Source organism: Rhodnius prolixus, unplaced genomic scaffold (assembly GCF_049639745.1).
Source record: "Rhodnius prolixus isolate KJV_2025 unplaced genomic scaffold, Rpr scaffold_4, whole genome shotgun sequence".
NCBI lineage: Eukaryota > Metazoa > Arthropoda > Insecta > Hemiptera > Reduviidae > Rhodnius > Rhodnius prolixus.
In genome coordinates, this window is record NW_027411614.1 from 29,847,090 (window position 1) to 29,874,450 (window position 27,361).

The 27,361-nt window shown below is 31.0% G+C and overlaps 2 protein-coding genes across 3 annotated transcripts in view; both read right to left on the minus strand.

Moving 5' to 3' along the window:
* Pka-C3 (Protein kinase, cAMP-dependent, catalytic subunit 3) overlaps positions 1-5,375 on the minus strand; it is a 29,789-nt gene extending 24,414 nt beyond the window's left edge. Inside the window, exon 1 of the mRNA XM_074130273.1 lies at positions 5,218-5,375. Coding sequence (XP_073986374.1) covers positions 5,218-5,266 — 49 coding nt within the window. The 5' untranslated portion in view covers positions 5,267-5,375. The remainder of the gene's footprint in view (positions 1-5,217) is intronic.
* Positions 5,376-8,941: 3,566 nt separating this feature from the next.
* Positions 8,942-27,361, minus strand: part of slf (C-type lectin domain-containing protein slf) — a 34,091-nt gene continuing 15,671 nt past the window's right edge. For both annotated transcript variants that reach the window (XM_074130598.1, XM_074130599.1), the window contains exons 2-4: positions 14,242-14,354; positions 9,818-9,997; positions 8,942-9,557 (exon numbers count right to left, since the gene is read on the minus strand). In XM_074130598.1, the coding sequence (XP_073986699.1) occupies positions 9,175-9,557; positions 9,818-9,997; positions 14,242-14,354 (676 nt within the window). In that variant the 3' untranslated portion in view covers positions 8,942-9,174. The remainder of the gene's footprint in view (positions 9,558-9,817; positions 9,998-14,241; positions 14,355-27,361) is intronic.

Genomic DNA, 27,361 nt, shown 5'->3' on the forward strand with positions numbered 1-27,361 from the left:
CTTTTTTACACCCTTAATTACAATAAAATGCTAGGAAAAATTAAGTCATGAATTGTATCAGCTAAGGAAACTTATTTTTATCTAAATGAAGGAACCAAAAACAAGCTTCTGAGCTGAATGACGAAGTAGATGGCTTGTAACATTATTTACTCATGCAAGTGTCTAAAACGTGGATTATAAAAAAAAAACTTAGTAAGCTCAATGTCCATTAAATATTTGAAAAATTCGTCAACGAGGATTGTACTGGATCGTTAGGATGAGGGAAGATGCGAGGTTAGATTTTGGAATTGGAAAGTTGTAGCAAAGGCTCGAGCTATCTGTAAAGGCTTCGTGAAAAGACTAAAATCCATTTGTTGAATTAAAATTTCTTTGTGCTTTACTCATATATAAATAAATATTCAATTCAATTTGATATTTAGAGATGTCTGGGAAATTTTTAGTCTTTTTCATCTGGCAATTTTTCAATTTCTTTACTTCCATCTGGTAAAGGATAATTTGTTTATTCAGAGTATGAGAATTGAACGAAAAAGTAAAATAACTGTGAACAAATGTCCTCAGATTTTTTTTTAAATTTGTATTTTACACCTTGTATTTAAGGAATGGTAGACTAGACTAGGAAAATACAGCCAGCTAAATGAGTAAATAAATCATTTCATTTTAGAACTAAAAATACTATTTTTGTCACGGTATAAACATAGTAATTGATGTAGAAGACAACTGGAATGAAGGACTGATAGTGGCCCACTGGGCTTTTAGCCGTACGCTGCGAGCAGGTTGGAAGAAGGGGCGAAGGAACCTGAGTGAATGATGTGGGAAGAAAGCCAAGACAGCTGACGTAAAATACAATTTTGTAGGACATACGATATTATTTATTTGAGAATAGAACAGCAAAGGTAAGAATAGTGACACTTCATTAGATTTAAACAAAATAGGTAATACAAGATCTAAAAATAACTTTTTGAAAGAAAACAAATCGCTGCTAAAAACAAAAAAAAACTAATATCACAGAAATGATAAACAAATGTTTGTTACAACCCAATTCTAAATAAATTATTGTTACGTGTGACATGATTCTTTTTGGCATGTTTGGCATTCAGCGATCTTTCCAACTTTGTGAAATTAACTTTTCATCGTGAACACATCTTTAGTTTGAAAGAGTAATTTTTAGTAAAAAGATATCACGAATTTATCTTTCTTTAAAAATCATAACGGTCAAGAAAATTTCTTTCGAGTCTAAATTCTGGCCTATTTTTTTTTCATTATTATTATTAGCCACAGATCTAATAAAAATTTGAGATTAACCAGATTTTTTGTTTGTTTATACTAAGTATCTTGTTAATAATACCTCTAATAACAACAGCAGCAGTTGAAGCGCAGTTTAACCAAGATGGAAATTTTTATTTTTTTAAATTTATTAGTTAAGTTACACCAGCGCTAGATACGCCATAAGTAACAATGACAATAACTGACACCATTACAAACTACTAATTGAGGGGAGAAGTTACCCAGTGATAACACTCCCTAAGTCATCTCTAGGATTAGCTACTCTCTTCAGAAGAGAGAAAGTCGCGAGGCCACTGGCGTTTTAATCGTCTGGAAGGATGATCTGGAAGGTGATGAGATGATAAGTGGCGGACAAGAGGATTGGAATGAGAGTGCAAGTTCTGATGAAAACTTTTATAGCGAGTACGTGCAACCTGGACCTACAAACGGAATTTCCTGATCTGTGTGGATGGTTAGATTTGAAACGTAAAATGAAGCGTTAACGATAGTGCGAAGAATTTTAGACTGAAGCGATTGAATTCGTTGAAGATTGGAGCGTTTCCACAGTTCAATACCATACGGCCCAGGCGGGTTTTAGTATAGAAGTATAAATCAGTTGAAGATGGAAATTTAAATTCATTAACTCGACAACATATTTCTTCGGAGTCTTTCCTTACTATTATTAGAAAATTTTTTCAATGAAAAATGAAAATTTTGGGTGTCCCTGAACTCCAACATACCGAGAAACGAGTTTGTAGAATAATGAAAAATGAATTTGTTGCTAATATTCCCTTGATCGCAAGCACGAATTCCTATGATTTATTTTTGCTTATTGAACTCTAGAGGAATTCTTTAAGTTTGGTGACCTAACTATGCCTATAAGAGATTATTAAATTTGTTTATTTGAATTCATTTTTTCTCAAAATTATATTCTAGTGAGCTGGCAAGACGCTAACATCGAAAGGCATCTAATTATTTGTTGCGCCTCATCAGATAAAGTAGACTTACTACGGAGGATAGGTGTGGGCGTTGAAAACTACTTCAGAGAAGTATAGATAACTGAAGGATATACCACCCTTTTGAGAGCAATGATTTGGTACCAGGAAATGGTTATCCCTAACTGCCGTTTCTAGAACTTTCTTGGGAAACCTGGTTACCCCGAAGTGTTGCGGTGCACGAAGAAATGGTTATCCTTAACTACCAGTTCCCCGCGCTACCTGGAGAGTCTAGCTAGTTACCAGATGTTGGACGAGAATTTGGGGAAGTCTATTCCAAAATGGAGGGCAGTTCTTCATGCCTATCATGTTTTGCGTTTATAAATTTTATAAAATTCTAAAATATTCCTAAATTAAAATTTGATTTTATTTATATTTTATGATGTAATTTTTCTCCAAAAGGCAATAAGCCAACAGTGAGGCTTTGCCATGAATTACGAGTGGTTTCTACGTTTATCCCTGAAAATCATATGTAATTCCAATTATAGTGTTGCGAAGCATTTTCGAAAGAAACTAATCCATTGTCTCAATGTTATTGACATTATTATGAAGGCTATAATACACCAACGCACTTTTACCAGTAAACAGAAGAGTAATGAAATGTTATTTTAAAAAAAACTGCACATAATCACAGTTTAAAATAAATGCTCCCTCGAATATTGTTGAAGGATAGAAAAGGCATATAAGAACAGAAACAAATGTTCACATTTAGTCTGGACGTATTTCCATGTGCTTTTTTTTTTTTACAATTTATCATTACATAACATAATAGGAATCAAATATGGGTCTAAAAATCTAAAATTTAAGATTATAGTTAATCTAAATACACTGATTAAAAACATAAATCTACAACTTTTATTTAGAATTTTTTCCCCTGAAATTCAGTAAAGGGTATTTCTGGAAGAGGAGTCTGCGTAGATTCGCTCTTAAGTGTTCTTGTGCGTCTGTAATGCACAGTCCCCTATCTTTTGCGTACTGTTAAGGAGAGTAGATATATATTGGTAAAATTCCGAGTATGTGGTTGATATTTCAGTCGGAAGTACCTGTTTTCTAAATGGATTGTTCAATTTATGAGATTTTTAAGCAGAAGGCTCTTGGAATTTTCTTCGCATATACACGTAGATTTATAACTTTTACTTTAATTATTTTAAAAATTTGTTTTAGGGCAGTTTACGTGCAACAATAGACCTCTGGGTGGCAGTGGCGTAGGCATTCTAGCCTACGTGGAATCGATGACTAGTTCAGATGGAGGTTTTCCCTCAGTGAAATATATGGTTTTATAAACTGGTAAAAATGTGACAGAGAAATCCAGAGATAGTAGGAAATGTTAGAACTTCAAGCACTGTGGTTAGAGAAAGAATTTTCTTGAAGCTGACTGATTTATCTCGGTACTTTTGGTTTTCTGAAACTTTTCTTCTTTGAGTTCATACACACGCATATAGATCGTTTAAACACAACTGATCGCAGAACTTCTTACAAAGAAGTAAGAGAAATAAACAAAAATCTAGGTTTACAAGAAAAATTTTTAAAAATCTAAAAAATAATGTATATTTAGCAAAGATTTTTTTATTTCGTCTAGCGAATTTAACCAAAACTGTGACTAAGACCTTTAATTTTTAAAAAAATAATGTATTTCAGCAAAGATTTTTTACTTCGTCTAGCGAATTTAACCAAAACTTTTAACTAAGTCCTTTGAAGCCAAAACAAAAAAATTGGCCAAGAGGAAAGGATTTGGTTTTGAAAAGAATGTTTCTTTCGTCTTATTTTGATTTACGAGCAAAACATACCACATGTGGGAATGTTCAAATAAAAGTGACAGGAATGACAAAAACAGTTGTTCGCTTCAAGGTTCTCATAACAAATGCTAAAAAATTCAATGTTAAAAATGACGGACTTTCTTTTTCAATACGTTTACCATTATTCAAATAAATGAGAAAAATTGATCAGAAATCTGCAGGTAGGATTCAATTTTTTGCAATCAACCAAATCTCGAACGTCTTCTAAAGACATATCTTCAGTCTTCTCTCGTTACAGACCACACTGTCCGTCACCGCAGAGTGAGCTGTAAGTAGTTCTTATAAATTTAAAATCTAAGGACCGTCAGCTGGATTCGAACCCAGGATCTCCAGTTAGGAATCTAGAGCGCTAAGCATTAGGGTAATTAGAAAGTCACACTTATCTATACTTTCTTTAGAATTACAGGTTCCTATAATCGTCTCATTTCACATACTAAGATGCAAAGCAGATTGTTGAATCATTAATAACATCATGATTTCTAAATTTACTGAAACTAGTCAAATTTGAATAGTTTCAAAAAATAAATAAATACAATCAAAGGAATAAAAGAAAATAAAAAAAAGAAGAAGAAATTGTTCAAGTCCATCCGTGAAGTAAAGAATGCGGGAACTTGACCTAAGTGGGAGGTTTGAACTTGAAAGTGGGCCGACTAAGGAGAAAGTGGAGGCGAAGAGAACCCTGATAAGAAGGTTGGTGTCCTCCAATGGTTGTACACACCTAGCATGGTCTTCGCCCACGGTGGAAATGTTCCTTCAACAATTTACTATAAATGCTCAGTGAAAAAGTAACTGAGTATGATGACTCAATGTTTTGTCCATAATCAAAAATCTTTCCACGAAATTATTGGGAAAATAAACAGTTAGGTTTATGAATGCATTTTATAAGTGTTTTTAATAAAAGTAATCATTATTGATAACTTCACAATAAATATGTAATTTAGTTCACATAAAGAAAAATATTCATTTTGACGCTCATTTTTTTGACATGAAAGTAATCAATCGTTAGTATATTTATAAGTTATCTTTTCTTACTAGCTTATATTGTTAATTTAAGTATAAAGTGAAATAAAAATATCATGGTTCATCCAAATCCAACTAATTGTGCTCAAATATTACAGTACATTATTAAGACATTAAATCAATAGCTAATTTAATTGACTCACCAATAGTTTTAATAATGTCCAATTGATCTATAGTGTGTGCTGGTTCCATGTATGAAGAGATAGCCCGACTGGAAACAGTGAGGCTGAACACCTTCCCCCACTCAAATGACGACTGAGACCAGCTCCCCCGGCACAACAGGCCACTTTAAAGTCTTCACTATAAAGACTATAAACACCGTTAATGTAATAAAATAACAACAAATATTGTACATTCTCTAATCAATCAATGATTTGGCTGTTTCTTTTGTTAGTAAACTTTATTAAAATCTCATTTTGCTTTTTTAAAATTTGCACAAAACTTTTTTTTAAAAAACTTTAAATTCAAAGATAATTTCATTATTTTTTTTATTTATTTCCATTATTTATAAAATGGGTAAACTTTTGCCAAGTTTCTTAATAAATTGGTTAATTAATGTGGAGTTATCAAAACTTAGTCCAAGTAGACTTTACTTTTAACGGTTAACGATCAATTTATAGTTACTCGAACAACATACTTGAAAATAACAATTTTTCAATTAATAGTCTACGATCACCCTACTGTGTATTGTAATTAAGGGTTACATATGGCTTAAATGATCGGACATTGCAAAATATTTTGTTAGTTATATCCTAAAAATATTAGCGTGTATTAGCACCATATTTTTTATTTTATAAAAAGACTTTCACAAACTTAACTGCTTGGAAAATTCTGATATGAACACTTGCGCAAATTTTGCATACTTTAGTTCGCGAGTCCTAACGTTACGTTTTTGACGTAAGCATATTGTCCCTGCTTCTCAGAACTTTCCTTGAAAACAGATTTCTAAAAGTGTTTCCAACAAAAGAGAAACGTGTTTGAGTAGAATGATTTCCTCCATTCCCCATATCTGTCCAACGCTTGTTATTCAATCCATTTCCAGCCTACCTCTTCATTTTTTAAAAAATCTCATGCGGCGATTTCCCATCTATAATTTTCCTCGCTTGGCCAAACTGTAGCTTTTTTTTTCTTTTATATAATATCCAAGTTTTAGTTTATTACCATTAGTTTCAGAATAGATAAGTTAGGTTACTATTTCTTTAGATTTCATGCTGACTACATCCAGAAATTCATCCAGTTGTATGCTGAAGGTCTTGAACTGAACGCTACTATTGCCTGGGAAAAATTTCTTTTGACTACAGTGGTTTTGGTTTTTGGCACACAGGAAACTAAAACCAAATTGTTGAAGAGATTCCAGAATTATGAATATCCAACATTACCTGAAGGCGACGCAGATAATTTTAAAAATGTATCTAATGATTTTTAGGAGAGTGCGATATACTTCTCCCCTAGAACCCTCTTTAGAAAAAAATGTAAGGGAAAATATAGAACACACATTTTAGCTTTTTTTAAGAATAAGACTTATATTACAACTTACAGAAATCAGATAGTGTGGAAATAAAAAATTAAACTAAAGAAAAATGGCAAAAAAAAAATACTTAAAGAAAACCTAAGCTTATGTTTTTGAGAAGAAGTAGTTAAATCATAAAATAAAAATCTGGTGGGAACACTAAATCGACCTTCTTTTACCACTGTTTTCAGACTCACATCGTCAATAAAAATTTTCTTTATATTCCGAACATTTCAGTCATATTTAATTATTAGGAACTGCCTTAAAAAGAAAACAAAATTATTTTAAAGTTTAAAGATAATCCGGAGCCACTTTCAAGAAAATCTTAAAACGTGAACAATCCATGGTGTAAATAAATACTTTCGGTGGAGACATTTTCTTCAACCTCAGAATATTAGCATACATTTAACCTCTCCTTACCAGTACACAATAGTTAAGACCATACATTACAAAAATGGCCCTTTAGATTTAATCTTCTCACTTTCTTAAACTTACTTCACATTTGACCTTAAATTTGGTTCTTATTAATATTAAATACATGAAAGTATAATAAACAGCATGCCACTTTACGAGGAAAGTCTAAGCGTTCCTCTCTCTTTTGCTCCCAATCAAATGTTCCTGGAAAAAATGTTTCAAATAAAATATGCTATTAGTACTCCAAGTTTGGAGAAAATCCTGGCAAACCAAGATATTGATTCAGTAAAATGGTACTTCGAATAGACCAAAACCTCTGTATGTTTGTAAAATAGCTTACAGCGAAAATACAATTTTCCTGACTGATTTTTTACAGAAGTTCAGTTTTCTGTATTATCTAGAATAAAGGCAAGCAAAATTATTTTTATACACACTTTTATTTGTCCAGACTTTTGTAAAGGATTTTCGAAATGTTCCTCAAGTTATGAACGCATCTGACAATGAGGAACAATAAATCATCATTTATTTCTTATATAAAATAAATTAACAAAATCTTTAAAATTGATTCTAAAATTCTAAAAAGATAATTATCTCTGAAGTTAATACTTTACAGTTGTAAAAATTTCCACTAGGTAGCAGCTTCTACTTAGCCTCACTACAGTTTGAAAGCGAGGCAACTGTTAATCAGCACCAAATATATTTATATCTGCGATTTTCTTTGCATGGTGCCCAATGTTGGTCTGTGCACTGTCTTGTAGTAGTTTTCGAATCGTGAAAAATGGCTTAACGAAGGAGGTGGTGGACAATCATCTGAAAGAAGTGTATGGCTGGCGGAATTTATTCAAATATTTAGTGCAGACTTAGGCTTACATATTAATTAATTTCATTTTTAAGTTTAATTTCATTTTTGTTCGTCGGAAGTCCTTCTTTAGTTGCCCCCAAAAATAAATACGTGCATTTTTTGACGATCAACCCTTATACAACTGTCCTACCGGACAGTTTTAATGCAAATAGAAAAATTATGTTTTCTAAGTTTCAAATTGAATAAGAAATTACAAATTTCCTCATAGTACTTTATATTATTATTATATTAGGTAATTCTTTTTTTATATTTGAACATACTTGTTAAAAAGTCGTATATTCCGCCTTCAAAACTTTTTAAAAATAAACAAAATTACTAACTAAACTAACTTCTCACACTTCTCATTTGATCTTAGAATACTCCAGGCGCAACGAATTCATTACCTCAATAGGATTTTGTAAAATTAATCCAAATAACTGTTTATTTTACTGTTTTTATTTACAGCTTCTTCAGAAATTTATATTTTCACGCTTAGTCCTAATTTCAATGTTAATTTATTTAGATTTCAAAGAATTTAGATTTCACTCTTTAGCGCTAAAGAGTGGGCTTGTTTTCATGATGCTTTATTAGTATATTTCGAAGAATGTAAGTGAATTTTCGAAAATTGACAATGTTTTGATACTAATTTAATCGCAATACCAACCTCAGAACACTGACCTCACAATCGAAAAAGACACTGTTTATCCATCACCCTGTCAGTGAAGTGTACGGATTCTTAGTTAGAGAAAATGTACGGAACACACCTGGATTGAACCAGAATAAGGACATTCCTGCTGCTACTTTGTCGAAATAGATATACTTACATAAATTATGTCATAAACAACACCTCAGAAGAGCGGAGTTTAAAGGTTTAAATAAATGTTTACATAATGAAAACTTAGAATTGACTACAGAAACTTTTAATCTTTGCACTTACTAAAAGAAATTAAATACTACAGTCCCTAAAAATATTTAATGGTATAATGTTCAAAATGAATTAATATCCAAATTAGAAGCATTCAATCAATAAATAAATAATAATAAATCAGTTCTACTTGACGTTACATTACTTGTTTTATAGGACTTATATAAAACTAAAACATGAAATTACAAAATATTTTATTTTATTAATAATAAATTTACAATCCTTAAAATTAATACTAAAGATAAAATGATAAAAGAACAAAAAATCTATTTAAAGTAAAGGGAATTTGAAGGATAAAGGTGGGTACGCAGGAAACTCAAGTAAAATAATTTAAGGAAATGTACATTAAAAATTTGGGACGTAAGGAATTATTTGTAGGAATGTGTAAATACGATGATAATTTCTTGGCATTAAAGCCTAATGCCTCGATTTGTAGAAGCAACATAGTTTAATAATTCATCACTATCCTCGCAAATAAATGGTTTTTCATGGTAACAAGCAACATCGTGCCAAGCAATACCATCATTATATACATTGTTTAACACTGACAAACATGATTCTGTAGTTCCATTAATGTCAAATTCTGCATTGTCTGGTTGTCTTGTCTTCTTATGACCAGTTTTTGACCATGGATTATACCCATATCCAGTGGGTACACGGTCAGTTGGCGACATTTTCACTCGGTTTGCTGACCAAAACCATCCGTAGATATTTTTAGGCTCTAAATCGGACCTGTTTTCACAACCTTTGAAATCACAAAGTCGACCAGAAGTCCAAATGTAAGGTACGTCATCTACAAACACAAAGATTATTAAAACCTATAAACTGATGGATTTTTTTATTCATAATTTTACAATAAACGTTCAATACTCTTTAAATGAGCAACATATTTTCAAGATAAACGCGACTTTTTGCTTCAAGAATCAACCACACTTATTATATTGTATTAGCGGCATATTTGTTAATAAAATCTATCAAGATCAGTAACATTTATGATTCTTAAACTTTATAACATTTTGTAAATAAATAAAATAAATGAATAAGTACACTTACTGTCTTGTATAAGTTTAAATACTAAGTTATTTTCTTGTTGGGTTTCCATTGAAACAAGATCCATACAATATTCTCTACAGTAGTTTCTAGCATCTAACCAATCTACTCGGGTATTTCTGAACTGAGGCGTATGCCCGCTGAAGAAATAATTGTGCCCTTGAAAGAAAAACTGTTTGGGTCCTGAAATTAAAGAAGTTCACTTAATTAATCAACAATATATATGTTTAAAGCACACAGATACTTTGTAATTTGTCCAGAAAGTATCAGCAAATATCCTTGGTAGGTGAAACTTCAAAGTATCTTAGCATACATACTAACTTTGGAGGAATTTAATCTTTAACAATAAATAACTGAGTGAAATCCATACTAGCATATAACTTCTATTTAAAAAATAAGTTAAAAAATATCGTATCTAGCAAGGTATTTTGTTTGAAAAAGAATAAATGTCAAGCGTTAATGAATTCCACTCATAAAAATATTTATAGATTTCACAATACGCAATAATGTTGTAAACTAAATGTTGCTGCCGATGTGGATAATAAAATAATATTAATGAAAAGTCATGGTAAAATGATTAACTGCCATTCTTTTGACCTATCTTTTTATTTGCTTTCTGTTTTAAAATGCACATGATTCGTAAAGATCATTTAATGATTATCAATGAAAACAAACCAGCTTTATGATCTTCTGCGGTCACTTAATACTATTTTATATTGTGCACTCTTAAGGAAACCAGCAGTTTTCCTACTTTGCATTGTAATGAAACAATGAAAGCCCAAGGCGGATTGAAAGTTTACATATGAAAGAAAGAAAGAGAAAAATTCAAATATGATTCCCTTGATTTAACTTGAAGTAGACTATTTAATAAATAATTTGATTCATTATTTGTTTTTAATTAGATTCATTACTGCATTGGTTCAAATCTTTTATTTTTCTATTTTCACACTATTGTACTAGTCCAATTTTTGAAACTACCAAATTTTGAGACTTCCTGGCGCCTACAAAATATTTTTAGGTACGGTTCCTCCTCATTATCACTCTTTCTCATTCCCCTACATCTCTCTGCACGTTAAATAACAATAATTCTTAGTTATTACTTTCTACTTTTTCAATTTTTCTACTTTGACAGTAAAACTCATTGTAAAAATAGGACTTCATGAGAAGTCCAACGGGAAAGGGCTTCGTGATCAATTTCTTTTCAAGAAACTTTCCACACCTTCTTTAGCACAAGCTGCCTTCTTGTACCAACCGGAAATTCATTTGACAATTATCTGGTGATCAGACGATTCTAAGACCTCAGAATTATCTGATCTGTCTGAGGAAATCAGTGAACCTACTTCTCATCACGTAACACTATTCTTTTGTAGAAAGTCATGTCGGATGAATTTTTGTAAAAGATAAGTTTGTAAAAAAATTATTTCGCTGATGGCCTGTTCTGAAGCAAAGTACAAGTATTTGGGGCTCTGTTGACGAAATCCTGTTCATTCATAATAAAGTGATTTTTTTAATATACATATAATCTGATTTTTCTAGTGGTATCGTAAAATTACATATATGTATGAGAAGCTATCATAGTTCCTAAAACTTTTCCGAAATAGAACTGACTATTTGAAGGGATCGCCACTATTTATAGAGACTCTAAAAAGTAGAAAGATTTAACATACCACTTAGTTGTTACTGTTAAGGCGAATGGCTACCAGAATTTTAGGTAATCTCACAGACAATTGGTTGCATTGTACTCAAGAAATGGGAATTTTACAACGTTTCATCAAGAAGATTCTGGTCTCAGTGCCTCACCATTATGTACGAGGTACGTGAGGCTAATAGTCATTGGAAGAAACCAACTGGAGGCTGAGACTCGAAATAGCTATTTACAATAGGTCAAGGTCATGAAGGAGTATCTACTATATCCCGTCCAAGAAAAGTGATAGCTGCACCTCATAGAGCTTTTGAGGAGACCTAAGCCTTCACAAACCATAGAGCGGTTGAATACAGGACTGAGTACTTTATTCCAATGGTTTCCACATTCCACTATTTTTCACTATTTTCTATCTAACTTATTAATCATCAACCAATGAGCGAAAATTAAGTTGGTGGAAAACTTGTCCATTGATTCAATTTTGTTTTTTCTATTAGAAAACTCCTTCTTTTTCATGAAATTTAACTTAAAGAAAACAAAAAGCTTAAAACCGGTATGTACGACCGTAGTTGACATTGAGATAATGTTTAGTGGTCAAGGTTCTGTTGCGATATAAGTTTTAAGGTTGTATAGAATGCAACAGAAAATGATAATTAGAGAAAGAATGAAGGAAGTTTAAAAGGAGAATGAAAAAATGAAGTACGAGCTATGCTGTAATTAAGAAACAAAAGTGTATTATGAATGCCGAGTGAAACAAATTGTTTTAGCTTTTAGAGGAAATCATGAAAAAGCAAAACAAACTCTGGAAGGTAACCAGAAAATTGTGTTACCTGAGTTACAGTTCAGAGTCAGGGTTATATAGTGAAACTTTTACAGAAATTTAAAAAACAAAAAAAACTTGTTCCATTTGCAAAGAAGTGCACTGCACATGTGTGCTGTATGTGAGGAGAATTTATTTAATTACTAAATACCTGACTCAACGACATGCAACTATCAGAGGGCTCCGAATGTTCAAGGCTGATCATAAATAGTTACATTGCAAGCGTCCTTAATAATTTGACTATAGCAATAAACGCCGATATTTAAGTGAAATTAACCTCAAAGGAACAAAATGAGAACAGGTGCATTTAGGTTTCTGCATTTTCAAGTAAAACAATGAAAGTAATGCACAAAAAATTGAAGTATCTAATGTGAACCCTCACTCGATACTTTCTTACTACAGTTTACATAATTTTTCTTGAAAATTAAAATCAAAATCAAAAAGCAGTTGACTTTAACACCATTTATGTTTCCTTTAATTAACATTTGCGAATTAATGTTCAATTACACATTGACCAATTTGTGATTCCCTTTTTTCTTTTTAATCCTCAGCGGAGTTCAAAACTCACTTGGCAATAATTTCCCATCAAGTTTGGATAGACCTTAAAAACTGCTCTTTCTCACTAATGATACTGTTTCGTTTGTAATGCTTATTATGATTCACTCAGTATATCTGAATGTATAAGGCTTTGAGTAATTTAGTGTTACCTATATTATCCGCACTGTTTTTACTGTTTCTTCATTTTCAATCTTCAACATCTTTTAGGGTTTTTAATTATATAACTGGGGCGCAATGGTATTTATGTATTCATTAGATATCACCTTTGTAGTTAGTTATACAAAGGTAACAAAAAAAATATCTAACTTTATTAATTTAAAACAACATTCCCTTCATGTAATCCCTTTTACCTTGGACCTAATCATGGGTTTCAGTGAAATAATAATACTTTTAAAAGTCACGTTCTAATCTTTGAGCATAGATCTACCATGAGAGAGCGCTGTAAGTTGCGTGGCCAGTTGGAACTACCATTTAGGTAATATCAGGAAAAAAAATTAATGCTTTCTTCTCTAGTGGTTGAAGTTTTAGACATAACTTCTTTTAGTGGTGCGACAAATAGAGGTACTGTCCTTGGCCTCTTCATTCTTCAACAATACTTAACTACCATCTCTACAAGTCTTGCGTAAGCCAAAGGCTTTAACTTTAAATTTCCCATATCCTTCAACCTAGTGTCCTTCCAATGAAGTATCTTTAAACAACACCATACCTAATTACCCAAAAAAACATATTGCTTCTTTAGGATTGCTTAGAAGCTGATGAACATCATTTCATTAGCTATAAACGTGCAGTGAGAATGTACTGTTTCTATCAAACCATAGAGCAATTTCCTAAATTTCCATTTTAACTTTAACTATTTAAAGTAAGTATATATTACACATTTTATATTTATATTTAATATATTATTAAACGCATTCTATTCTGAAATCGTCTGATTTCTGATTGCAGGCTTGTGGTAACTTTCCAAAATAAGTGATTGAGCATTAATAATGCCGGAAAGTGTAATCGTGTTCAAAGCAAGCAACTGGAGAGCAAAGCATTTTGATTAACGAATAATTTGACAAATCCTCGAACATTAAACTTCATTGAAGTTTTTTTTAAACGAAATCAATTTAAAGTCTGAGCTTGTTGCTATTGATCACAAGGTTGACAATTTCTAGAAAGTTGAATCATACACAACACACATAAAATGAAACATAAAAGTAGTATATTTAAAAAAGTAAATAATACTCGTGCCTTGTTGGAATAAATAAATAAATTTTAACGTACATTTGTTAATAACAAATTTTAAAAATATTTAATGAATTAAATCACAAAATGTTAGAAAGATTTTTTTGATAATTAATTAATACTCTTCTATAACTTAGAACTACAGAAACTTTAACTAGTAGTTATTTAACAGTAACTTACTCGAAGCACATTTCTGTGGATTAGGCAACGATAGAAATCTTCCAGGTTTCTGAGCGGGACGTTGTGCAAAAGTAAGCACAAATTGGCAAATCAGCAATAATAAAGCCTTCATTCTGGAAAATATATATAAAAAAAAACATTAGTTAAATTTTATGTAAATAAGGTTCTTCATGTTAGAAATAAATTTTATTTATCATCGTGAGTATATCAAATGTTTTTGTGACTTTTTTTTTTAAATAATGTATATTTTCATAACTGTCTTATCACAGTAATTGTACTCATAGAAATGCATTCAACCATACATACTTGCAGGATTAAAGAAATACAATGGAATAAACAAGAGGTAAGATGTTGTGAATATAAATGATATTTATGTCCTAATCGTGAGTTCTGGAACTTATTGTGCTCAACATTTGGAAAGTTGAGCACCCCTAGCTAACTACTCACTTTCATTATAACACTATTAAATAACACTCTTTCATACAATCAATTTAACAACTTGTAAATAATTTTAATCACTATAATTTTAATATTTTCAATGATAAACAGATAAAAACTACATTAATATAAATAGATCTATAAAACAATTTGATTATGTTTAGAGCCTCTTTCGGAACAATCACGAAAATACAAAACCAAACGTCCCTCAGTAATTGGTAAAATTTGTCCAAAAATTTATTTAGCACCGACTCAAAAATCACAAAAATTTGAACTTTTCACAAATTTCAGTTTTTGCGTTATGCTGACAACATAAATAATCATATCAATCTGAACAAAGCACTTAAAAAGAGAATTTTTTGACGATTGCAATAACATCTCTTACACTGCGACTTCTTAAATACTTTTTTTTTCTTAATACATTATTTCATATTCCGATGCATTATAATTTTGTCAAACATTTTCTATGGAGTATTGATTTTTGATAGCATAAGAGAAAAGGCATGATTTAAATTACATCTAAGACAATCTAAGGAAGCCATTTAGTCCCGCAAAATTTTTCCAAGCAGGATTCAGCAGAAAATTCTTAAAGTTCTAGGCTAGAATTTTATGCTTGAAGTATATTGGTTTTATTTTCTTTTTGTTATTTAATTTTTCTTCTTTGAATCTATTTTTGTGGAAGCTACATTTTACAGTCATTAAAATTGATTTCATTTCCTCATTATAAAAGTAAAACATTAAGTGATATATTTAGATTAGAGCATGGCGCCTGTTCTCAACGTTCTGCAAAAGAGGCTAATTGTGCCGACCTTTATAGTTTTGATAGAAAACCATTTCTTCATTAAGTGATAACAGAAAGTTACGTAAAACTTAACAATAAATAATTACAATATTACGTGCTGATCTGTTAGAACCCTCACAATGCAGAGAGTTGAGGCCAAATTTTAATGTCATTCCACAATAGAAGAGCTGTATCGTCTAAGGATAACTTTTTGAAGTTATGTAACTGTTCTTTAAAGTACCATGGCATTTCTCGCCAGATCTATCAATTTGTCTACTTATTTTCACTCCTGACATTTATTTTATTTGCCTAGGCATTACTCAGATGAAATTATTTTTTCTTATATCAGTTATATTTCTGAATTAACAAATGGTCCTGACAGCAGAGTTTTACAAAGAAATTGATGACTCCAAAAATCAGCGAGATCTGTAAAATACAATTATGATAATCGTCTTTCAGAATTTTATAGATCTCGTTTGTCTTAATTCTGTTATTTCAAAAAAATAGGGATTATCATTTTATTTATTTATTTTTTAATAGGAAATGCAAAAATAAAGTGCTGAACTTTATTTTCAGTTTCATTACCTCACAGAACCGTACAAACACATGTGTGAAACAATTTATTTCCTAAACTATCTTGCAATCTATAAAATTTAAACTAGCACACCTTTCTTTAACTTTGAATGTTTAATTAAAATTTAAATTCAATTCGGAAATATATGTTTTTTTTATGTTATATTTATATGCACACAATAAATCAATCAATCAATTTTACATTTACTTAAGAATTCCCAATCAAACAGTTTTTCAGTGAAAATATTTTAAATAAACGAGAAAAATTCATTTATAGGGAGATGAAATCCCACTTTGAAAAAGGCTTTTTGCAGCAGCTTCTCCCTTAATTCTTCATAATTTGTCATTAAAAATAATAATAATAATAAATGTAATATTATAGATGAATGCTTGTAGGTTAGGTATTGCCCAGTAAATGAGCAAAATTCTTAAAACTCTTAGGACCTTTTTTCAAGAAAATTGCGGAAACATTAACAAAAAAATAGCTAGCTAAAATTGCACATTTGATTGTCAGCATTTGAATGACTGTTTGGATGGGTTTAAATGAAAATAAATAAACACAATAAAGCGAGATATTCAAAATATTTTATCCTCCAAAACACATACATATGTAGGTGTGAGGGATAGAATGCCTCCACTAACATCAAGTTTTTCAAATACTAAGAACCTCAAACTTAAATTATGAGAAATGTATCTCGATCGGAAAACTTAGTTTACACATTTACTCGAAGCGAGAGAATTTAAAAATATCAACAAGAATATTAGGACAACCTCATAAAGTAAAAAACGTGATCTTACTTCTACTGAGGCACAGATAACACGTCCCACAAATGATGATGTCTGAAGGACATATTGAATACCTTCAAATACAATTTTACAGTTTTAATGTATTCAATAGAGTAATTTATACACGACAGAAGTTTTGCTAAAAATACATCGGTTTAAAAAAAAATTCAGTAAAGCTTTATCAGAATAAACAAATGTACGTAACATTATTCAGTTCGACATGCACACGAAATTAAATAATTTCGACCTTTCAAGACTTATATAAACATGTTTAGTAACTATTCTGTTCATGTCTTCTATTCTGAAAAACACTTGTCGTATTTCATCAGATGGTAATGGTGTGAGAATTCGATGTAATGTTTGTTTGAATGTAATATATTTACCTACTGTAATTTTGTTAATATTTATTCTTGAATTAGAGGTATTTAGAAAAAATGAGATTAACTTATGTCACTCACTGAGGTTCTTTCGTTGCAGTGTGACATGCTCTCACCTTGCCAACAGAACAACAAAAACCAACCACCAACAAAACCCACAAACTACATTTTTAGTCCAGTATTTTAATTCTAGTAATTGAGAATTTGGTGCGATAATTCTTCTAATTTTGAAGATCATTATAACAAAAAAAAAACTTTATTTACAAAATATGGCAAAAATGCAGCCCGCTATTTAGTCACTTGAGATTTACGCATAAGAACAAATCTAACAAGCCTAAAGGAGAAATAACCCAAACTTTTTCACCACCAACTCACCAGGCACAAAGATCCAGAGCCCAAGATCCCCTCAACCCGAACAATCCATCATAAAATGAATGTATGATTCCTCCACTGCCTGACAAATCCCTTAGAAAACCACAGTACCCAGAAATGAATCCAACTAGTTGTAAAAGAGATGAACTAGACATATCATCCAACTATCAGCCTTGCCCGAAACTCCAATCACCATCCCAGATTGCCGATAACCCACCAAGCTCATCCATAACGACTTATGCTGAAATGCGCTTACTCCACATAGTCTGGTCAAAGCAAACGCCACATTTCCTAGCGGAACTAATAAGTGGTACTAGTACTAATAAGTGGTACTAGTAACTGGAAGCAGGCCTTGACTCGAATTTGGCCTCATGTCTTCTTGTAAAGCACGTCAGGCCAGAAATCACTACCACCGAATGTTCCATTGTAGAAAGATCAACTTCTGTGGCAGCTTTGACAGGAGTCAAAGGAAAGAAAACGTCTTCTTATACTTTTTCAGAATGTAGAGCAATCGCTAGTTTGTGATATGAGGCCTCTAGCTGTTGGGCACCAAGTAAAACCGACTGCATAGAAACCTTGGACTTAGTAAAAAAAAGGCAAGGTTTTCTCTAATAGGCCTTTAAGAAATCTTTACAGTAAACCTCTTTTTTTTCATGCCACACAATTTTCGTTCCATGGATGGTCTTTCTAGGGTCGCAAAGTGAGCCTCATTCCCTCAGTTTTCAGTATACAGACAGCTCATAAAAATTCCGATTAATTCGTGCTCGTTAACAGTTCATCCAGCACAACACTCTGAAGGAATCGACAACCCCTTAAGGATTGAATACCCATAATAAGCTTACCAAGAGAAACTGTAAAACTCTGCCCCTTTAAAAACAAATTAACTATTTAACAATTGGAGAACATCTTTTCTGCTTAAAGCGAACCTAAAAAAGCATCAAATGACCCTCTATCAAATGTTGCAAGCCGATATTTGTTAAGGGGATATAAATTATTTAAGCAGAAGGTAAAAAGAATAATACTAATTTCAGTCATTATTTTTTTATATTTTTACTAATCTTTCAACCTAGGGACTAGGTCATCTTCAGGGCTGTGAAACATATTTTACAGTAGAGTTATAATCTAAATTAATTTTCATAAAGTTAGTTTATAAATTAATGTAGATTATAACTATATTGTAAAATATGTTCCCCAGCCATGAAGCTTGGTAAAAATATAATAAAAAATCATGACTGAAATTGACAATATTCTTTCTTTCTTCTGAATTAATGAACAATAAATTATTTAACATTTCCCAGGGTAGTTCACACCAAAAAATCCCAGTAACTGGCCACACTGGGAATCAACAGAGCAGATATTGCTTTCTTAAATAATTAAATATAACGTTAAAGGAAATTTGAATGATTTGTCAGTATCATTAAATTGCAAGAAGAATATAATTTTTTCACAATTACTTGAATTCTTTACAAATTTCTATTTTATTTATCTGAGAAACACACCCTAAATTTGTTAAAAGTTGTTCTTAAAAAGCTGAATTCCCCCAAAAACCAGTTACTGGTTATTCTAAAATTTATTTTTATAAAGAATATCAATTTTTTTCAGGTCTAGTTAAAAATACATACAACTAAAATTAATTTTATAAGGAGAATTCAATTCTAAATCCTGTGACCAAAGATTATTCGAAATTTAGAAAATAGTTTCCAACACAAATCCTTTAGAGTTTACAATAGCACACCAACAATTCTTCCTCTACATAGATAATATCAGTTTAGAGAATGAAGTCCAATTAGAAGAATTAGTCCAACAGCAAGATCAGTTTAAAGTACAAAAAAAAAAAAAATTAAAATCCAATCACTATTTTGCGTGTTGTACTAAAGTAAAATTTACTTTTACTTCACTCCTAGAAAAACAAGAATAGACCACTTCTCAATTTACTTAATCTGTGGTACTTCATGCTACTTTCTTTGTACGTGAAAAGTTTTGGGTTTTGTTTAAAGTACAATTAGCTATTTCAAGTATTATTGTTCTTTTCTCTTCCAAAATTATCTGAATAAGGTCAAAAATATTAGTTGTAACTTTGTGTAAAGGTCAAATCATTACATGTACAATTTAGAAAGTAGGAATAATGAAGTGTACAATCTGTACGTCACATGTCAATCTTTTCTCCGTATTCATCAACATAAACAGTTATAAATAATTCTAATCTACTGTCTGGAGTACGATATCATTTATCATTGTAATAATGTTATCTTTTTCCATTCTTATATTTAACAATTTTGTCTCCCCGGGTGTAATAGTGAAGAGTGAAAGCAAGGTATCTACGCAGAAGTAAGTTCGACTTTCTTCTTAACGCGCAGCTTGCACGCTGTAAAGAAAAAAAAGAAGAATATCTGACCTTAGACACAACTATTAACTGTCCACTAATGCAGTGTACATTTAAAATTACGGTTACTTTAACTATCTACAAATATTTGTATGGGACCTTAAAGAAATTTAGAAAGAATGGTATTTTCTTATAGCTAATCTTTTCTTCCTCAATTTGATTTTTCATTGTTGTTAAATGAATTCCCAAAATCTAAGGTCATTAGCTCCCCGAGATTCTTTCAGTACACTGTTAGCGTCCGGATAGCGTTCTCTTGTTTGGATGACGCTATCCATCACCAGGTAGTGAGCTTTAAGAAGCTCCTAAAAAAAAATCTAATGGCCGGCAGCAGGTTTCCGGGTTATCTCCACGTGGGAATCAAGAACGCATACCGCTGAGCTGTTCCTTTCCCTTAAAGTTAATATTACATTAAATTAGTAAACATCAAACATTTAACTTCAATGATTCTAAGTAATCCAGTTTCGAGATTGCTCACTTTAACACCATCTGTCAGCTAGAAAATTTTTGGAGAAACGTTGTGCATATGATTTATAGTTTATTCAATTTATTTGCGGACAGTTAGCACTTTAAAGTAATATTCCAAAAGTGTTGATGCTACGAAATTCTGAAATAATACTCTAAACAATAGTCTAAAAATATTCCTCATACAATAAAGTACAGAAATCAATACAGTAAAATGTTTATACAAAAAAAAAAAAATACATAGACATGTAAATATGTGGTTACTAAATTAATATATTTTTTTCTCCTATCTCTCCCATGTCCGGGCCCCTTGCAGGAGTTTTGATCTTATTGGTTTTGGAAAGGTGCAAGATTTGAGGAAAAAAATTAAAAATTAATTTACTTTAATCTTTGTATGGTGAAGATCCACCATTTGGTAGAACCTGGATTGTATTCAGATATAAATCATACGGCACACACTCCAACACCTTTTTCCCTTCCCATAGTATGGAGATGGCAGCTAACAATGTCCTAAGATTTACTCAAAGTAAAATAATTAAATACATTGACCTCGTGGCTAGCCTTGCTAAACTTATATCTATTTTTTTATTTTATGATGACCAAATAAGATGATAAGTCTTAGACCAAAACGTTATTTTAATCTCTGGTAAAACACAATAGTAAAATGGTAATTTCCTTTCAGTATTGTTTTATACTGCAACAGTATTACAGAGACACCTGCTGACAGAATAATAGTGAAGAACATTGCCGATTGTAATACAATACAAAAGAGATTGAAATGTCTTTGGATTATATGCAAATAAGTATTTAAAGAACAGACTGGCCTGCTTAACCAGAAATCTAACTAACCAGACGTACTCTCTAGGTCATTAACGCCTGCTATTCTAAAAATAAATAATCGTTCCTTTTTAAATAAGCACGTATTTTCCAGAAGTAAAAAATCTTATTTTTCTGTTTACAATTTTCGGTGAAAAAATCATACTAAATATTTTACACTTCGAGAAAATTGTTTACTTGAAAGAAAAATGAAATATATTGTACTATTTATCAATTAAATCTTCTTTTAAATTAACATTGTAATCTAACATATTAGGAAACTCAAGGGATTGTGTTTAAAATAAAATAATGGTCAACAAAATACGGCATTATAAATTATTACTAAGATTGTTTATCTTGATTATTTGTACAATAAAAGTGCATTTAAATTAATTGAATTAATTTGTTTGGACATAAGTCAATAAGTTCTCCAACCTTCTTCACTGGATTGTGTAATTTTAATTCCACTATTATCAACTATTGCCATTTCCAACTATGATACGTACCTATGACTTTTATTCTAACTTCAGCGCTTGAAATTGATTATTTTTAATTATTTTTAAAAAATAAACGATTAGGTCACTGTCTGCACAATATTTGTAATATAGGATTACATTGTATCGAAGCTGTAACTAAATGTACAGATTCAATAATATTAATTAGAGAAGAAATTAATATAAAAATCTATAATATATGAAAATGTGATGTGGGTTTGTGACTCATACTATAAGTCAAGAACTCGAGAATTGTCTCAAAAGAAAGTCGTGAGCGAACACACTAGATTTTTTGGCAGAGCTTTACCTGCGTTTCTAAGAAAGAACTTCGCCAAACAATCCTTCATGAAATAACTTCCTTTTAAAAACCGATTAAATAACGGTATTTAAACAAATAATTTTGCAACATATGCTAGTTTGTTACAACATTATTTTTAAACAAATTTAAAGAATAATTTGTTTTTTTAAGGCGGGTTACATGGTTGTAGTGCTAATGAGTATCAGTAACCACTGAGTTAGATCCGAAACAGCACGAAGAGAAAATAAAAGAAGATTATGGCAAAAATTATTTTGAAAGAGTAACAGAATCTTACAAGAAAATTAGGATATATATTTAGGCAAAATTAAACAAATGATATCATACCGCCTACATTCATCTCTGGACAGCGTGGAACAGTTTTTTAAGTAACGGAAAGGCGAGTGGGTTGAAAGTGATTATTAATTTAAATAACACAGATGGATTGTCAAGTTATATGGAGTACTCTTCACAGATACCATTTGTGCGGTTGGAATTTTATAAAATAAAATAAAAACTGTGATCACGGTATTTCTATCAATTGCAATGCTTCTTCAATGAGATATTTAAATTTAAAACATATCTAAACATATAATGGTCAAATACTACTATCTCTTCTTTCCTGGAGTTTAGTCAAAAAATTCCTGTTTTTAGTATTCTAAAATTACTTTAAAAAAAATGTAATTTTACATATATTATGGGGCTAAAAAGTGGAACTCTTATTACTGTATTAGTTTCCAATTAATTACAGATCAACAACTTTACTTGTAACAAAATAAGTAAATTACATGTAAAATGAACGGAATGACGAATTAAATGAAGTCTGGGAAATTGGCATTATACAATAAAATAAAAACAAAATTTATTAATACTAAGGGTTCAGAATAGTTTAACAAATTTAAGATATTAATAAGGCTTTTATCACTGTTTGCATATGCGCCATCAATGTGATGAGGTATAATGAGATTTTGACATATTCCTGAGTGAAATTTTCACATTCACCTCACAGTACAAACTTAAACTGGTAAAGCTGGACAATCTTGACAGTTCGTCCAATAGAGTTTCATTAAACCTCATTAGGTTTAGATCTAAACTACGTACTAGTCACTCTAAAAATCACATTGAAACATTTTCCTGATAATTTAAAGCCAACCCTTGCTGAATGTGGTCAAGCTTGCAAAAAACAAAAAAAAATTTCCCCCAAAAATGGCGTAGATGGGACAACAGAGTCTGAAAGAATGCTCTTTATGTAGACAACAGCTGCTAAAGACCTATCAATTAAAAATTAATTCAGTCTGAGCCTACAAATTGACCAGTTCCTAGTCTCTGATATCTTCTCCTTTGAGAAAAGAGATGCTGCAGATAGGTTCTGGAGAAGCGAATTTAATTCTAACATTTAAACCAAGCTTCCATAAATTTGTGGTAGCGTACTTGTGGTGGATATTATAACTATTTGAAATTATTTATGAGCAAGTATATTTAAAAAATAAAAATAAAGAAAAAAGTATCAAAATATTAACTGATAATGAGGCCAAGACACCTCCTATACATATTTATTAATCTAATTAAAACTGTCCAGTAAAACAGTTGCATAAAGGTTGATCGTCAAAAACTGCACGAAAAAACGTAACGTTCAAAAACATACAGTATGGCTGGAATTGTTCTTAGTATACATTTTGATGTGCTAGGTGCACGTCGCAATACTTTACAAAAATGTTGCGTCAAATCAGCTATGACTAGAATAACGATTTATTAACTCTCTCCTTACTCAAAATTTGGCCACCAACTGTTGGAAGGAGTTGTTGCTGGTCAGGTAGTGAGTAAAGAAAGTTCAGAACGTTATATGGAACCTTTGAGGTTTGTTTTATTATTGGACACTAACATGATTGTGTCAAACATCTCGGATATAGATAAATGCCTTCTTCAGTTGTTCATATGTGTTTACTGTTCAATGACAAGAAACCACTCATTCATTCATTGTCTTCTTCTTCTTCTATTTCAACATGGCCTAACTAAAAATGATCTAAATAAAAATTTCTGATTATTTGGCATTCTTTCACGTCAATTCTGTTCAAATCTAACTCTATCTTTCATTTTTCTCTTAATTTCTGGTCATTCTTAACTTATAAACAAACATAATTGGTTGAGAACTGTACTGCTAAACTTGAGAGCTAAATTTTACATCACCTAGTCCTGATTTCTCAGATTCTGAAAAGCTATATATCTTATAAAAGCCTTATATCTCCGATTTCAAAAAATAATAACTTTATACATATAACATGAAAGTTATAGGTGTGCAAAATTCAAAGAAAATCCTTTGATTCAATTTAGTAAAAAGGAGAGAAACAAATGTTTTTATTTGTTAGTCGAATGCAAAAGTTATGGCTGAAATTGAGGTAAAAATTAAAGGGAATATTTTAAATTAATCATAATATGATTTTTTATACGTTAATAACTTTTCTACCATTTGTTTAATTATCACTTTATGATGTGACAAACATGTAATACAGAAGTAACGCAATGTATTATATAAGTAACATTACAGTAAATGTGCAAAGGAGATGAGACGGTAGTGAAAGCTCAGATGTAACCTCGTGCCTGTGTTAGGTTCTCAATTACCTTAATTTAAACGTTTTAAGTAAACAAAACCCTATTAAAAACAAAATATTACTTTACTTATTAATTTTATGTCTGCCTTATTACTTACAAACAAGATAATAGCGCAAACTACAAAATCTAGTAGAACTATTGTATAATAACAAAGCGACGAGTGAAAGTAAGGTGACCTACTGGCAAGAAGCCATCCTTACAAGAGACTTCCAAAAAGTATGACAGTTTCATTAAAACAGTTACCTATAAAAAAAACAATCGAATAGAGGACAAATAATCCAGATTTTCATAATTTTAAATTCTCTTATCACTTTTTTTTTAATTAAGACATCATTATACTTTCTGTCTTCAAAATGTTTCCTTGTAGGCATTGTTCTTCACCAGGCGGTGACTCCCAGCTCACAGAAAAATCTGCGGAAGTAATGACTAAACTCGAGCCTTCAACTACTCCGCGGGTAATATTCCCACTGTCAGTAAACTCCTACATTTTTCACCTACATTGTTTAAATTGTACAAAAAACTTTTATTTAAATATAATACGTTTTATTAAAAGTTAACTTTTTGAAATTTCTCTTTCTGCTAGTAAGAGAAAGCATTGCGACCGTGTCAGTTTTGTCATAACATTACTTGAAATTGTCACACCTGAACGGAATTGAGGCCGACTTTCTACAGATTCACAGAAAGAAGTAGAAAAATACAAGAGCTGAGTTTGACAGAGCATTAGTCACACACAGTCCCAGACAGCGTGTTGTAAATAGCATGGAATAACATCAGAAAATTGAATAGCATTAAATATTCACTGATTCAACAAGATGACTAATGGAAGTTGACTGAAGGTGAGTAAACGGTAGAAAAGATTATAGGTGCCCTAAACTCCATTCTTTAAGGTTCTCATTGGCTGAATCAGCAAGAAGATAGCTTAATTCTTTACAGTCCTCATCGCCAGAGCAGCAAGAAGAGATTCACATTCAATATTTCGTATTTTAGGCATATGGCTCCGAGTAATGTACTGAAATAAGAGGGGAAGAGAGAAACTATTAACCTTGGAAACAGACTTCTGGAGAAGGTCAGCGAGGAAAATAAAAAAGGAGAAGATTAGGAACATAGGGAGATTAAGGAATTAAGAAAGAACATCTTGTAAACCATGATGTAAAACGCCTTCGATTGAAAAGTCGAATGCCTAAAGTGATTTTGGAATGGAACTCATTCAAAATCGCCGGATGCTGAAAGTTTACCCTTATCTGTTCTACCCTAATAGTAATATTGCGCTAAAGCTCCAGAAAATCTGTTGTAAATAAAAAATATTTTGTCCTGAATTTGGGCCATACAACTACATAAATGCCATCTTTCAACATAAATGTTTATAAATATCTACATTATCAAATGTATTGTAATTAAAATAACGAGAAAATGAATTATGAAAAGTTTGATAAAGTAAAAAAATCTATTTAAATGAGATACCTACATTAATTCTGATTGAAATAGAAGAGGATATTACAAGAAACCTTGATTTACATTACTGTAACTAGTTCATTTATGTGTAGAAAGGCAGAGGATCATAAAATATCCTTCACTTTGAATTTCAAGAACTAATATATAATTAACAAATAATGTGTTTAGTAAAATATGTTTGATTGATAAAACTAATATATGTTAGATAAATTCAAGGAACGCAATTAGTGACTGCTAATTATAATATTAATTGATATTGCCTTGTTAACTTGATTGTATGATAACATTCAATTATTTTATCAACATTACCTACAGAATAATAATACTTTTAATTATATTATCAATACAATTGAAGAATAACGAAATAAACTTACGGGTCTATCATGTAATCTGGTGATTCTTAAGAATTCTGATAGATCAACTTGATCATGTTTTAAATAGGTAAATCATTTGAGGCCATAGTTGATAATTAATTATAATCAAATAATTATAACAATTATGCAGCAGTAAAAAATATAAATAAATTAAACGAAGAGTTTACTTAATCAATTAGAAATTTTAATTAAATCACAATTAAGAATAAAATGCTAATTAGTTGTCAATTTCTGCTTTCACTTTTAAATCTAGCTAAACCAAACTGAAAAGTTGGGATCGTGAAGATTCGATCCGCGCAACATTTTAAAGACAGAATATACAATAGATTGTTGTATCCGAAATACGATATGAGGTAAAAAGGATTATTTTTAATATTTAGAGAATATTTAGCACTAAAAGATTTAAAAGAATTTGAAGGACCACCATCAGAGGAGTTGAAGAATTTGATGAAAGCCAAACATTTTCAACGAATTGAAAGAAAATGGAAGATGTTAACAATGGCTGCAACTCGGTAAGATCTGAATTAAGTTGAAAAAACAATCACCAGACAACCAGATTGGAGAACATCTGTGGGCACTTGGTAAATTAAATCCAGATGACAGAGGCATATTCCACATGAGGACTTACGAAAGAGACGTACAACAAGATACTTGCAAGTCACGAATGTGGAGGAAGATAAGGCCAATCTGTAAGGCAATAGCTTTAATCTTAGAACTACCTTTCCTTTATAAAGCCTAACTTTCATTCAAATGTGGTTCCAAGATATCGTTAACTAAGGAAACTATTTTTAGCTCAGCGAAATATAAATTTACAAGTAAAACGGAAATGCACTGATTTTCTAGTAAAGTTAATTAAACAGCATTTATCAAGCAATATTTAAGAATTGAATTAAACGTCGTTACAGAC